Genomic DNA, 15,000 nt, shown 5'->3' on the forward strand with positions numbered 1-15,000 from the left:
CTGCTGCTGTGTTTGCTGTTGCTGCTGCTGTTGCTGTTGTTGCTGTTGTTGCTGGTTGTTCTCCTGGTTATTCTGCTGTGGCTGTTGTGGCTGTTTGTTGTTGTTGGCATTGCTGCTGTTGTTGTTGTTCTGAGCGTGCGAGATGCACACGCTCGCTGCTAGTACCAGCAGCAGTACCCTCACCACGGCTCTCATGGCGGCGGTAAGTGCTCGGACGTGATCAGGGGGGTGCTGTCGGCGGGTTTTGGGGCTGAGGAGTGTTGCAGAGGAGAAGCTTGAGGTGTGCAAGGGCAGTAGTCGTCGGAGAGCGGCTTTATAAGTCCCGGGAGCACACAAAGACGCCATTCAGGTGGGCCGAAGGACGTGTGCCCCTCCCTGCTTCTGTGACGGGCCCCCTCCTTCACACAAACACACGTGCACGCACGCACGCACGCACGCACGCATGCACGCACACACGCACGCACACACACACCACCACATCAGTCAGACCCCGTTGGCCATACTAAAAGCCCAAACTGAGCAGTGACAGGCAAGCAAGATGGAAGGGGAACAAAGTGGGTACTAAGGAATCTGAAACCCAGGGTGGAGCGTGGAGGAAAGTGGGGTGTGTGTGTGTGTGTGCATGTGTGTGGGGGAGGGGGGGCGGGCGTCCCCGTTTTCCTACCCGATTTCACAACAGTGAGGGGTGGGAGGGACTGGGGGCCGTCTGGACGGCAGACGGCTGTGGAACTTGAAGGACAATGCAGGGACGTATAAACATTTCTGCGAAAACAGTAGCGCAGCATGAGGATAAAGGACACATTCAGTACAAATGTCCAGTTTTTCTAATTCACAAGAACAACTTGCACTAGTAGGCCATAAATGGCCTACTAGTGCGCAAGCAGTACTTTCGACCGCTACAAACTGTCAAATCTCAGTTTCTCTGTGAAGGAACGTTTGAAATGTTGAATTATTTATTAGGTTTAACTATTTGCTACCTATACCTACTTTATGCATGTAACGTAATGACTACTTGTGCCTGATACGGCAGTGGTGCCAGATTACATACATGTATACATAGGAGCATTACCTTTAGTCCTCCCGACACTAAAACATATCGTCATTACGTCACCATCGAAAACCAATTACACTCTGGCATTGGGTCCTTTAATCCACATCTTTATTACGTCATCATTGAGAGCTACAGTAGTTATACCAGCTAGTTATACCAGTGCCGGGTGGATTAAAGGAACTGCCTCTATGTATATTTATATGTAATTGGTCATTTGATTAGTGGTATACTGTGGTTATTTTGCGCCGTATGCACCGTCCCAGCATTTTCGATGCGTATATGCACCGTCCCAGCAAATGACGTAATGACTAGTTGTGCCTGGTCTTCGATGGTGGTGACTTATAATGACGATATGTTTTAGTGTCGGGAGGACTAAAGGTAATGCTCCTACAGTATGTATACATGTATGTAATCTGGCACCACTGCCGTATCAGGCACAAGTATTCATTACATCATTTGCTGGGACGGTGCATAGGCATCAGAAGTGCTGGGACGGTTTTAGTTTAGTTTATTTGATCATCCTTCAGTTTCAAATACAATATTTAAAGAAAATGAATGTAAGCCGTTGAAAACAGAACAAAAACCGAAAAACATGAAGATGATCAAAAGGAGTAGGCAGAAGCTAAAAGCTTATAGATGCCTATCCTACTTACAGAACATGAATCGTAATACTCATTACATTAACGAGAATTTCACCCTACACCAACCCCCCCCCCCCCCCCCCCCACGGTGCATACGGGCCCTGGGCGAAACTAGTACTTGCACAAGTAATAATATACTGTAGCCTTTCCATGAGTTTATTTTTATATTTTTCCAAAAAGATTACAAACAGCCAATAGCATATTACAAGTTATGAATCTTGAACCTATAAGGCAACTAAAACAACTGTGAAGGTTATTTACTGTAGTAAATAAGGCAGTGTGTTTGAATCTGCATACAGGGCACTGGAGCAGAAATCGGGGGGGAAAAACGAGGTCAGGGAGGTTGTAGTGAGGAGCAGGAAGAGCAGGGGGAGGGTGGAGTGCAGAGGGATGGGGGTCGGGTGGAGGGGTGGGGGGGTGGGGGTCGGGTGAAGGGTGGAGGGGTGGGGGTCGGGTGAAGGGTGGCATACATATGAAGCCAATGTTCTGAAAAGGCTTCACGAGACATTATATAATCTCTCACACATAAGAACCTCTTTGACCATTGATGGAGAAGAGGTGGGGGGAGCAGAGCAGAGAGGAGAGCAGAGCAGAGGAGAGCAGAAGAGAAGAGAAGAGACGTGAGGAGGGGGGAGACATATTTATCTATTATGCGGATTGGTTATAATATTATGCAATTTATGCGTCCAGCCTTTCTTCCCTCTCTTCTCCCATGTTACATGTGATGTTGTGACCATAAGAATGTGTTTGTTTGAGAAGAGATGAGCTGCCAAAATGTGCCAAACTAAATTGCCCTGTGCTCTATTTGCTGAACTTGAAGGGATTTTTTGCCAGAAATGAGGAGAATAACGCTTGGTGGCTCAGCCAGTTAGTACACAGACCTGATGCGTTACCTTACCTATTATGCTCATTGTGAGCACAAGGATCCGGGGTTTGAATTTGATTCACATCTTGTCTTGCCTGCTGTCTCTCCTTTCTCTGCCCATGGTTTCCTGGCTCTCTCTCTCTGTCTACACTGACTAAATCTAAACCACGCAAAGAAAATCATTAAAAAATAAAGCGGTTTTATTTAAAAGCTTCATAAATAGAAATGTTAACACAGCCGTATCCAGATAAGCGGTTGAAGATGGATGGATGGATAAATAGCAATGTTATTGTTAACACTTCACAATACAAGAGCTTTATTCCACTGACAAAATACAGATATGATACAGTGTGTGTGTGTGTGTGTGTGTGTGTCAGTCAGTTTGTCCTCTGCTCTGCACAAGATATTCCAGCAGTCGTCTTCTGATAGGATCCAACATCACGCCACCTCACACCGCAAACCCCCTCCTCACCCCCACAGCCCCCCAACACACACACACACACACACACACACACACACACACACACACACACACACACACACACACACACCTTCCCCCAGGCGGTCCCCCCCCTAATGCCTCAAAACAAACCCCCCCAACGTCCAGCTTTTTTGGACACACGTGTGTGTGTGTAGCATGTGTGTTTGCCCTGGGTTACATGAATGTTCTGTGCTGCCCTGCCCACAGGAGCAGTGTGTGTTTTGGCAGCAGGCAGAGCGCGAGGCCTTCTTCTGGTTACTCTCCGTTCCATCTCCCATTCCGACATCCCCCGTTTCCATCAGCGGAACCCAAAGTTTGCCACAGCAGTATATCACAGAAAAAAAGGGGGGAAAGTATATGTTACCACGAAGCTTTTTATCAAGTTCATTCTGGTGAACAGTTGCCAAATTAAGCTTGGCTGTCATGTTGTTGTCTTGTTTATATAGTGCAAACGTGTATGTAGTGCTGTTTTTATTATTATTTCTAATGTGGTTAAAAAATATCCCCCTTGGTCAAAATATTGCTCTTATTTCTTGTCTTCTCGCCCCACTAAAGTACCGGTAAGATACTTTTGGGAGCAGAAATTGGTGGGGTGCATACTTAGTTTATACTAGTCATTGGTTAGACATGGGTTAATTAATCAATAAGCTAAGAGAGGTCTCAGGTTACCGGGTATTTTACACTGGCTGGGGGCGTAGGCAGACCCGAGGCGCAGCGGAGGGTCTTCTACCCCCCAGCCAGTGTAAAATACCCGGTAAGCTGGGGCCTCGAGTGGCTTATTGCTTTTCTAAAACAGTTACAAACATATAGCAATATTAACCTAATAAAACGATTGAATTCACAAAAGTAGCTACGCTTTGCGCCACCAGAGCGAGCCACATCACTTCCTTGTTTTGCTCGGCAAGTAGCGCCAGTGATTGAAGGAGTGGGTTATCGGTGGAATTTACACCGGTCACGTGACGGTAACCAGCCAATCAGAATCAAGTATTGGGACTACCCGTTTTAGAAGGTTAGGTTTAGGTGTGCTGCCCCGTGGGAGGTTAGGGTTAGGGTGAGGGTTTGAGAGGTTGTAGTTGTAGGACTAATGACTGGTCTAACCAATGACTAGTCTAAACCAAGTACTGTCTAAACTAAGTCCTTCTCTCACACATACTGTCACGGCGAGACTCAGATGTATAGGACCCAATATGCAGAACAGACTAGACTAGTCACTAGTTAGAACAGGACAAATGCACAGGATTTATTCTCCAACACGTACAGGAACGGTGCCGGTACAGAAAACCATAACAACACTTCTTGTTCTAGCAGGGCCCAAAAGCAACTGAGGGTTTAAGTAGACAGGGATAACCACACACAGGTGACAATCAACATAGGCATTGGCTGGGAGACTAACAGGACACAGGTGGAGAAAACTAGTAATCACAGCGAGGTCAGACAACACAGGTAGGCAGAGGACAGTCATGACACATGCAGTAGCCTACTTCAGAGCCATAGAGTAAGATAGTCACTTCCTGGGCCATGGCTCAGTGGTCCAGGCACCTTGGCTGGTAATCCAGTCTGGCAGTGTGCCGCAGGTTCGACTCCCGATCCCGACGGCCTTTACTCCATGTCTTCCCCCCCCCCCCCAACAAAAAAGACAGAGTCACTTCATGGGGTCAGTCTAATATGGCAGCTCTTCTACATAGACTTCTATTGGCGAATAGGGACACGGGAAGTTTAGGGGATGCATTGGAGTCTATGGGCTGAACCACGTGACAGGGCTGTTTTCTGCCCCCTCAATGTCGCAACTCTCTATACTCTATATGGCTCTGGCCTACTGCAAATGCTATATTATTACTTGCACAAGCAGAGCGCGCGCGCAAGTAAGGTGGTCGTGCCGGCTTTTCTATGCGTATGCTCGTGGTATATACTGATTTTGAGTGTGACGTAATGAAGATATGTATCAATGCCGGGGTATAAGTGGCTTTCGATGGTGACGTAATAAAGATATGTTTCAGTGTCGGGTGGATTAAGGGTAATGTCTCTATGTATACATGTATGTCATTTGAAACCTATCTTTATTTTATATCTTTATATTATTTTATATTTTATTTAATGTTCTTCTTTTTAAAATATTTTAAGTACGATTTTGTAACCCATTTTTCACCCCTGTAGGGGTAGACCAGTATAGTACTTTTCAACTTACAACTATATAAATACATACGTAAATACATACGTTACCCGAATCTATATTGAAACATATGGTAAGTCACCATTGACGGCCAGTACTTTAGTATTTAATTCCAATGTATTACAGAGAGGCGTACAGAAAACCTATGATAGAGTCATGGAGAGGTTTTGTAGAAGTTGCCCAGAATGCCAACCCAGCGCCCCGCGGCCGGCCCATGGATTCAGCTCCCTATAACTGAAGTGCCATTTTCACATACAGCGATGGACATAGTGGGGCCGCTGCCCAAGTCAGCACCAAGGCATAAGTATATACTGGTGATTGTCGGTACCCCGAGGCCATCCGGGGTAGAACTGGCTTTCGATGGTGACGTAATAAAGATAGGTTTCAGATTACATACATGCATGTACAGTATACGTACATAAAGACATTACCTTTAATCTATCCATCTATCTAACTTTAACCGCAGTAATTGCACGCTCTGCTTGCTCACTAGTATTCCATTTATGGCCTACTAGTGTGCAACGCGCAAGTAGGCAGTCGACAGAGTGCAGTTCTAGTTATTATTATTACGTATAGTAGATACTGTAGTCCTGCCCTGAAGACCAGAAGCCAATATCTCCATTGTCTTGGCAGATTCACACTATGGTCCTGGGTGCGCACTTGGGACCACTTGGCAGATGTGGTAGTGTGAATGCTGCATACCGTTCCCCAGAGTGGATCACCCAAACATTCCCGCGACTGCATGGAGGTATAGTCTCGGGACTGATTGAAGTGTACTCGGATACGGATCAATGCAATGTGAAAGCATTATGAAGTGTACTCGGGGTGCGGAAGAATCATGGCCAGCGGGGACCAGGTATTCGTATTCGGGAACAGTTTGAATCAAACAGACTCAGTGTGAATCTGCCCTAACCAGTCAGAGACTGGTTAAAAATAGAATAAACCCTAAATAGAAGCTATTTCCCAACCTCACCCGGCCCCGGCCAACAGAAAGAGGACAACAAAAAGAGAACTCGACAGCACCTTCTTTTTTTTTTTACTGGACTGAGGTCTTTATTCACAGTTTGACGCCCTCACCACAAACTCCAGCTGGACAGCAGTTGGCCTCACATGTGATGTCACATTACATCAGAGAGAGGCCTTACGGAGGTTACAGTGTGTGTGTGGGGGGGGGGGGGGGGGGGGGAGTGATAGGCCTCCACTAGCATGGTCTGTCTCTGCTGGGAAATAAAAAGGTCTACGTTAACATACAGTACAAGATTTTCTCTGTTTGCATGCTGTCACGAAAACCCCTTGTGCGGTAAATATGCATCTGCGGCCGTGCACACTTGCACGTGTATGAGGCTGTACATGCTGTGCATGTACAGTATAGTATACTGTAGTCATGTGTGTGTGTGTGTGTGTGTGTGTACAGTATGTCAAGAGTAGCTAATATGTCTTCAAGGGCCCGGGGCTTTTCCGATCTCAGCTTGACTACGGTGATACGGTTTATAGATAGATTAGCATGTCCCTCTATGCCGTGGCTACGATATTATCATTCAGCTTCATGATACAATACAAATTTAAAAATATAGGACCCGCTACTGTATTTTGTACAACCTAGTTGACGACTAGCCATCCCTTGCTACTGTATGTGTAGGATATATATTCGTCGATCCATTTTTATTTTGTTTTTAATTTTAATTTTTTCATAAATTTTCATTGCTATTGAACATAGCTAAAAACATCTATATTTTTACACGTATGTTTTTGTATTAATCCATTCTGACCGGGCACCCATTTTGGTGTTGGCATCATGTTATGCTTTAGCTATTGAAAAATCTACAAGCTCATATCGCGCCACTCGGTGGCGCGATATGAGCTTGTAGGTCTGCTATTTTTTTTAAATCGAAGAACGACTGACATTTTTTTAATCTGATCTCAGGTCAGAATGGGTTTAATCAGACCAGTGTGTGTCCAGTGGAAACCTCGTATGAATCTGATCTCAGGTCAGAATGGGCTAGAGCAGCTAACTCCACCCCCTCTCCCCCTCTAATGCAAGTATCTGACAACATATAAAGTCACAGTACCAACTTTGATGAGGCAGCATTGCTTTGTTTTAAAAAATATAAGCTCATTTCCCGGAGAAAAATATATAATATATTAATTTTTTTCATTCCCAGATAAATGAACATTTTGGAGTAAGCTGGTTTCTGCTCGACAGTAGATTTGTATTTTTGCCAGCTGGTTGCAACATACAGTATGGTCGTTAAAGTAGTTGCATACTGTAGTGTAGTATGGTACCAGCTGTTAGAAGTGAGGCAACATGAGCTTGTTCTATCAAGGTCATGGAATTATTTGCAGGGAAAAATAAAACTTGATTTCCATACCAGATTTTAACCACGTGAACCCTAGCATCCCTATTCCGGGCATGTCATAATGGGCAGAAGGCCAAAATGGGCAAAGAAATAGGCTGAAATTGGCTCACCCGTTGCGACGTGTTGTAAAGCTCATAGATTGGCTATTTTCAGCAAAGACATTTGCTGTACGGTGAAAAAAGGAGAGGACTAAGTACAGACCCCTGGGAGACCCCGGTCACTGAAGTCTATAGGGTTTAAGTGGTTAAAAGAAGTGTAATGGATATGTTGTCTACGATGTGTTCTAGTTTGAAACGCTGAATTACTGTACTTAACACTGCTGTACTATAACTGCATGCATATTATCATCTTGTTTTTACTGTTGTTCTAGAAGTTCATGTAGTCTATTCCTTGTGTTATACTGCTTTGGCCCTGTCTTGGCTATATAGGTCTCACATGTAAACGAGGTTTCAATCGCAGTGTGACTTTCCTAGTCCAATAAATAAAAGTTACATAATAGCACTTTTCCTCTTAGTAACACAGACCAGGATAGATCAGTCACATTTCTTAGTTGATACACTGTACAGTGAACAGTCTCTGTGGTGGGGTTTCTTCATGCTTTTTGACATGCACAATGTTTGGCAAAGAAGCCAAACTGAACTACAGTCGGGTGCCATTGGTCTTGTCCCTTTTCATTTAGATGGTCCTTTGCTTTTGCACATATTGGAAAATTAGTTCCGAAATCAACCAGCAGGTGTACCAGTTTCTTTAGTTGGTGTATGATTCAATTTAACTCTGCGGTTTGTGCCGTGGAGGACATAAGTCAGGTTTGAATTCCAACCAGAACACTATAATGTCTAATTTGTCCTAATCTCTCTGATAGACGATGTGCTAATGAATTAGTTAGATCAATCAGCTAAACTTTAAAACCTGCATAGACTGGAACGTGATTGGACTCCCTTAACCACTGAGCAAAAGCCAGCTATTAGACGTGGGTCTAAAAATGCGATTAAAAAACGGCTAAAAATGTAAGTTTTATCCTTAGATTAGACGTTGATTAGCGGTTGTTTAAACGTCTATATATAATAGACTGTCTATATATAGACGTTTAAAGAACCGCTAATCAACTTCTTTTAGCTGTTTTTTTTATCACATTTTTAGACGGCCCTTTAGACAAATATTAGACGTCTATTAGACAAAAAGAAAATGCTCAGTGGGTCACCTACCTGGTCAATGCAACCGCATTCTGAGCCAAAATGGCACTAGCTAACTTACAAACTTTAACAGACAGAACAAAGAAAGAAAGAAAATAAAAACTACTGTTTATAAAACAATCATAAAAAAAGAAGAAAAAAAAAAAAGAGAATTATATAAAACTTTCAAAACATTTGAAAGCATAAAAAAATGTACACTTATGTGTCACGGCAAGTGGACTGTCAGCGAGTCACGAGTAGAAATAATAATTTATCTCACTAAAAAGTCAAGCTATCTACATAGAAATAACGCTGTGCTCATTCGACATGATATGACGTTCTAGGTGGAGTACTGTTGGAGTAGATGGAGTGGACTAGACAAGTGATTCTCAACGTGGGAACCAAAGGGCCAAAAGGACCCTTTACAGGTCTGTGACTCTTGAGTGTACAAATGGAACCAAATGACCCTTTAGGGTCCATTTGAGTTATGGAGGTAAGTATGAGAACCACTGGACTAGTCAACACCTAAGCCTAAGCTACGATTGGCTGATGGCAGATGTTGTGAAAATGGCATGAATGAAGGACGTTGAGGGTCCGGGTGTATAGGGTGCATAAAGGTGGGTGCCACCCCCCGCTCCCGTCCACCTCTCCTGTACAAAGTTCTCTGTTCAGATTGCAGCCTGTACAGTACAGTACGTTGTGAATCTATAGTCCTCCTTTTTGTGGCTAGTAGTGGTGCTGGCAGAAACGGAGAGGAGTGGTGGGAAGTCCGCGAAAACCTGGAAGAGGAGCAGCCGTGTCAGCCGGGCAGAGATTAGAGTACTCACCACTCTACAGTACAGTTACAGTAATAGCAATAGTAATATCAGAAGTAGCAGCAGCATCTGAGACGGTTTTATAGATGTAATGGTGGTAAAAAGCTAGAAGTCTTTGGTGTAGAGTGTAGACTGTAGAGGGACCGGACCTACTGTGGTAGTATGGAGCCTTGTATAGCATTTGGGCATTCACTTAAGTAATAGAAACAGTACTAGTCGCAGTCATTTCAGCAATAGATAGTAGTAATATTAGTACAAACAGTAATAGTAATATTAAATAGAAGCAGTATAGAGTGACAAAGAGCACAGAGAGAGATGACACGTACCACAATGGAAACAGTTCTCAGTTCCAGTTCTCTTGTCCTCTGTGGAGAGGGGCAAAATGAAATAAATAACGTTATTTTTGCATTGAGTACATTTGAGTCCAAACCATGGACAAAACCGCACCTCATACCTGGTGTGTATTCCTGGATCTAACACTCTTTTTTTGCATTATTCTCTGAGGACATATCGAGGGCTCTTATTCCATAGCACAACAAACTAAATCTAAACGGAGAAAAAAAACGCGTACAAGAGTCATTCAAAGTGGTCACCTCCTACAACAGTCAGTTTACGAATGCTGCCTTGGTTGTGACGCAGGGGACACAACAGCAGGTGGTATGACAGGATGAATGCTGCCTTGGTTGTGACGCAGGGGACACAACAGCAGGTGGTATGACAGGATGAATGCTGCCTTGGTTGTGACGCAGGGGACACAACAGCAGGTGGTATGACAGGATGAAAGGAAAGAGGGATGAATGGATGAGACGCTGCAGAACAATGAAGATTATAAAGGCACACAGAAAAAGGGATGAAGGTCTGATAGAGTAACATGAGGTCTTCTGATTGATGACATGGTCAGTGGTGTTTCAAATGGACGGCTGTTTTAGCGGTACGTGAAGTAGTAGAAAACGTTACTGATTTCCTTGGTGACAACCAGTGAACCGTAACATCCTCCAGGCTGCATCGTAGCATCAGAGGCTGATCAGAAAGTTCACCATCGTATTTCAAGTGGATGGCCTTTTCCGGTTTATTTGGCCGGTCGGCTGTCAGTTGAATGACGGTAGTTAATAGTTATAGATGAGAAAGAGCAATGAAAAGCGATGATAAGAGCAAGAACAGTAGTAGATGACGATGAATGATCACGGCGACGACCATGTGAGCTTGTAGATCGGCTATTCTCACTATTCATCGAAGGCCTCAAGTGGTGAAAAAGGAACTCATTCTCCCGAGTTTGTGGCCGGAATGAAAACCTGAACTCACTCAAGCAGCAGCCATGACTCATGATGACTGAAAAGTTAAAACCAATAGCAGAACGCAACCACCCAATACGCACTTTTTCAACCACAAGATAGGAGACAACATGCAGTGGATTAGCAGGGTGTCAGTCGACGGATGCTGGTACCTCTCTGAGGGGGACAGCCTTCCTGGGGGGGTGGGGTGGGGGTCAGGGGTCACCAGTCTGGGTGACATGGGGGAGCGGAGGCCCGAGGGAACCGTGTCAAGGTGTTGGAGTAGGGCGAACTACTGCACACATTCACACACACACACACACACAGACACACACACACACACACACACGCACACAGACACACACACAGACACACATACACACACGCACACAGACACACACACAGACACACACACACACACACACACACACACACACACACACACACACACACACACACACACACAATACAAGCAATTACAAAAAATACAAGCACAGCAATGTACTGGTGCGCGCACACACACACACACACACACTCACAGAGGATTTTGAGAAACATACACACTCATCTCTATACTCTCATGCAGCAAATATTGCTTGTCAAACCTTCACCCAAAGAACACCCAGAATCTATTTAAAGCTCTATCGCGCGCGTGCGCGCGCACACACACACACACACACACACACTAGGCATGTGGAAAATAATCGATACGTATCGATTCATCGATTATGACGTGCGCGATGCGAGTGAATCGGTTCATTCACTGTGTATCGGTAAAATTGACGGGTGAAATCTCGATGCATCGTTCGCGGAGTGCTTGCATCGGTAAAATCCGTGGTTGCACCGTTTTTTCATGGTAAATTTCACCCTATCCTGTGTTTCCGAGGCGCATTGAACGTACCATCAGAAAAGGAAGAAAACAAAAAGGTCTCTCGCAGCGCACACAGTCAGTGAACAGAAGCTACCGTACGACGGTGCAGTCAGAGTAGACACGTTGAGACAACAAACAGACTCAGACTATAAAGAGCACCCGCGACTAACAGAAGTGAGCCCCACGCATAAAACAAGAAGCACCACCTTTACTCTTTAGCTTTATAAAATAGCTGTCCGAGTAGCTTTGTCCGTCGATCAGTTGACTTTTCACTGTAGCGCTGCGTGCTGGACTGCTGGTAATGATCCACACTCCACAGCTGTGCTTGCTGATTATCCGACGCAAATCTGCGTTGCGATCATCATCAATTTGTAATTAAAGAAAGCAGTCACAACAACGCCACAGCAGGGTGTAGTAGTACTGCTTGCGTTTAAAGTCGTTTACAACTTTCCACTGTCCAGCTTTCCCCTGCTGTTCTCTGGGATAGAAGCCTTATTTATATTCTGCAGCAAGACGGTGTCGCACGCCTAAAATTGCAGATCCACAAGCTCACAGCGGGGAGTGGATGAGACGCGTTGTGAGCTTGTACATCTGCTATGTATTTACAACGTTAATAATACATGCAGGCCAGGGTCTTCAATGTTTTTCAGGTCAAGCCAAGGACCACTTAGCTGAGAGTGAGAGATCAAGTAGGGACCCCCACTATACATAGGCAATTATATTATAAAACTGTTGCAGATTAAACTAGATCATAGACTTGTTTGACAGCACTACAAGTGTGACCTGTAATTGTTGTTTTGTTTATTTGTTTCTTTTCTATTTATATGTTGGTAACATTAATTGATGAACGATAGGCTATTACATTTTAATCTCTTGAACCCTCTATACTCAAAACCTCAAATTGACCTTTGAGATATAATAATTATACTATAGCCTATGATTATTAGTAATCTAACAATTCCACAATAACCAGCAGAGAGCAGACCCTTTGTTTACTTACAGAATTCTATAAGTTGGGTTGTTTGAGATGCAGAGCTATAATACTAACCTACAGTAAAACAATAAATTGCTTTGAATTTAAATGTAATGCATTTTACATGTTTTGGGAAATTAATAGAGCTTTAATATAAATCCTTTCTATTGTGATGAATCGCCATCAAATCGCATCGTATCGGTAGAGGGGTGAATCGCATCGTATCGCATTGATTTGAACTAAATGGTTATCGCATCGCATCGCATCGCATCGGGAAGAGGGAGAATCGTATCGCATCGTATCACCAGGGGATTCCATGTATCTCTAATGTATCGTATCGCTGGCAGTGCATCGAGATGCGTATCGAATCGTGAGATGAGACGAGATTCACATGCCTAACACACACACACACACACACACACACACACACACACACACACACACACACACACACACACACACACACACACACACACACACACACACACCTGTGGCTACTGTTAGCATGCTGGCATGCAGGGGTCAACGGGCGCTGCTCATACCTGACCACGGCAAGGTTGCCATAGGCATCGAGCACTTGGTCACCATGGTTACCTGTATTACCCATACTGCAACACAAGAGCGTACAGGGGTCAGGGGTCATGTTGGGAAAGACGGAACGGGACGGCGAACGGAAAGAAGGTGAAAAGAAGTACAAACGATGACGGAGTGGAACAGAACGTTGTGGTTCTGTGACGTGAAGAAAGGAAAGGAAAGGAAAAGGAAATGCTGAAAGAATGGCGGAAGGAAAAAAAGAGATGTCGTGCTGATGTGGAGATGACGTGCTTGAGACCTGATGGAGTGAAGAGAGGGATGGGCAGTGAACGAGATGAAGAGAGAGAGAGATAGACAGAGAGAGAGAGAGAGGACTGTCAAAGAGCCACGAGCCAGGGAAAAGAAGAACTGATGAATGGAGAGAACGGTGCGGAGAAATGGAGCGAGATGGAGAGAGACAGAAGGTGCAAAAAAAATGGAAGGAAGAGAGACAGAAGGGAGTATTGATTACTTTTCATTCCAACTTCAATAGGAAAGAAAAGAAAGAAAGAAAAAAACTACCAAGACTGCTGTGGAAAAGGGGATTTTTGCAAATGTGTATGTGTGCAATTTAGGGTTGGGTTTAGATTTCTATTTACATTTCTATCCATTCCGGACCGGTGCTAAACTCATACATACTAGTAAAAGCCACAAAATGATGGTATAAATGCAAGACTTGCAATGAACGTTACATTGCACCGACAACTGAATTCCCCCACTGTAGTATTGGTAGGAATATACAGTATACAGTATACATAATGTATGATGCTCACTGTTACTATATGCTCACCCTTAATATTGGTTATCATTCATATGACGTCGCTCGCCAAAAACAGGGAGTCTACAAGCACACAAAGTGTTGCAGATCACAATGAGTTTTGAGATTGTAGATCCACATTTTTTATGCCGAGCGACACTGCCTGTACGATGTATAAATTGAACATTATGCACGAATTCGAACACGGTGCATCTTTGAAGTACATGATGTGTACCAGATGCTTCATTAGCTTTGATGTGTTCTCTTCCAGAATTGGATCCACGCAACAGCGTATATGTTTTGGGGGGGACCACTGTAGCATGCTAATATCTGTTTTGGAGAATAATTTGATAAATTGAAAGAGGAGATCAGGGGGGCGCCCGCTGGCCTAGTGGTCCAGGCGCATGTCGCATATACTGTAGGCTTTGGCCTGACAGCGCATCGCACGTTGGAGACCTTTGCTCCCCTTCTCTCTCTCCCTCTTTATCTTCACTTATATACTATCAATCAATAAAGGCAGAAAAGCCAAAAAAAAAAAAAAATCTAGAAAGATGAGATTGCACAATTAAGTGGCACTGGAATAAAGCAGCTAAACCAGCGTTGTGATTTGGTCCAGTATAGGTACCGGTCGTATAGGAACCGGTGCCATACCGGTACAGAGTTTTGGTCCTTGAGCAAGACACTGAACCCCTAATTGCTCCCGATGTGCTAGTTGGTGCCTTGCATGGTTTCCGCTGCCATTGGTGTATGAATGTGTGTGTGAATGGGTGAATGTAATGCACAATCTCTGTAAAGCGCCTTGGATAAAGGCGCTATATAAATGCACCATTTACCATTTACGATTTACACACCAGTGTTGGTGAGGGGCTGGCCTAAGGCAGTAACCAAGTCAAAATAAGAAAAAGGCCGCACACTCGCAGCCACGATGCTGTATATTTATTAAGAATCCAACGTTTCGACCTAGTTGGTCTTCTTCAGGGAATGAAGAAGACCTCCTAGGTTG

The 15,000-nt window shown here is 44.2% G+C and overlaps 2 protein-coding genes across 2 annotated transcripts in view; both read right to left on the reverse strand.

Moving 5' to 3' along the window:
- LOC310859145 (fibroblast growth factor-binding protein 2-like) overlaps positions 1-280 on the reverse strand; it is a 2,269-nt gene extending 1,989 nt beyond the window's left edge. Inside the window, exon 1 of the mRNA XM_083765546.1 lies at positions 1-280. This exon is cut by the window's left edge and continues 761 nt beyond it. Within this exon, the coding sequence (XP_083621672.1) occupies positions 1-195 (195 nt within the window). The 5' untranslated portion in view covers positions 196-280.
- A 10,765-nt stretch (positions 281-11,045) lies between these two features.
- Positions 11,046-15,000, reverse strand: part of prom1b (prominin 1 b) — a gene marked incomplete at both ends in the record, with an annotated part of 64,275 nt that continues 60,320 nt past the window's right edge. Inside the window, 2 exons of the mRNA XM_083765630.1 lie at positions 11,046-11,115; positions 13,210-13,275. Coding sequence (XP_083621756.1) covers positions 11,046-11,115; positions 13,210-13,275 — 136 coding nt within the window. The remainder of the gene's footprint in view (positions 11,116-13,209; positions 13,276-15,000) is intronic.

Source organism: Protomyctophum parallelum (assembly GCF_964188405.1).
Source record: "Protomyctophum parallelum genome assembly, chromosome: 5".
Classification (NCBI taxonomy): Eukaryota; Metazoa; Chordata; class Actinopteri; order Myctophiformes; family Myctophidae; genus Protomyctophum; species Protomyctophum parallelum.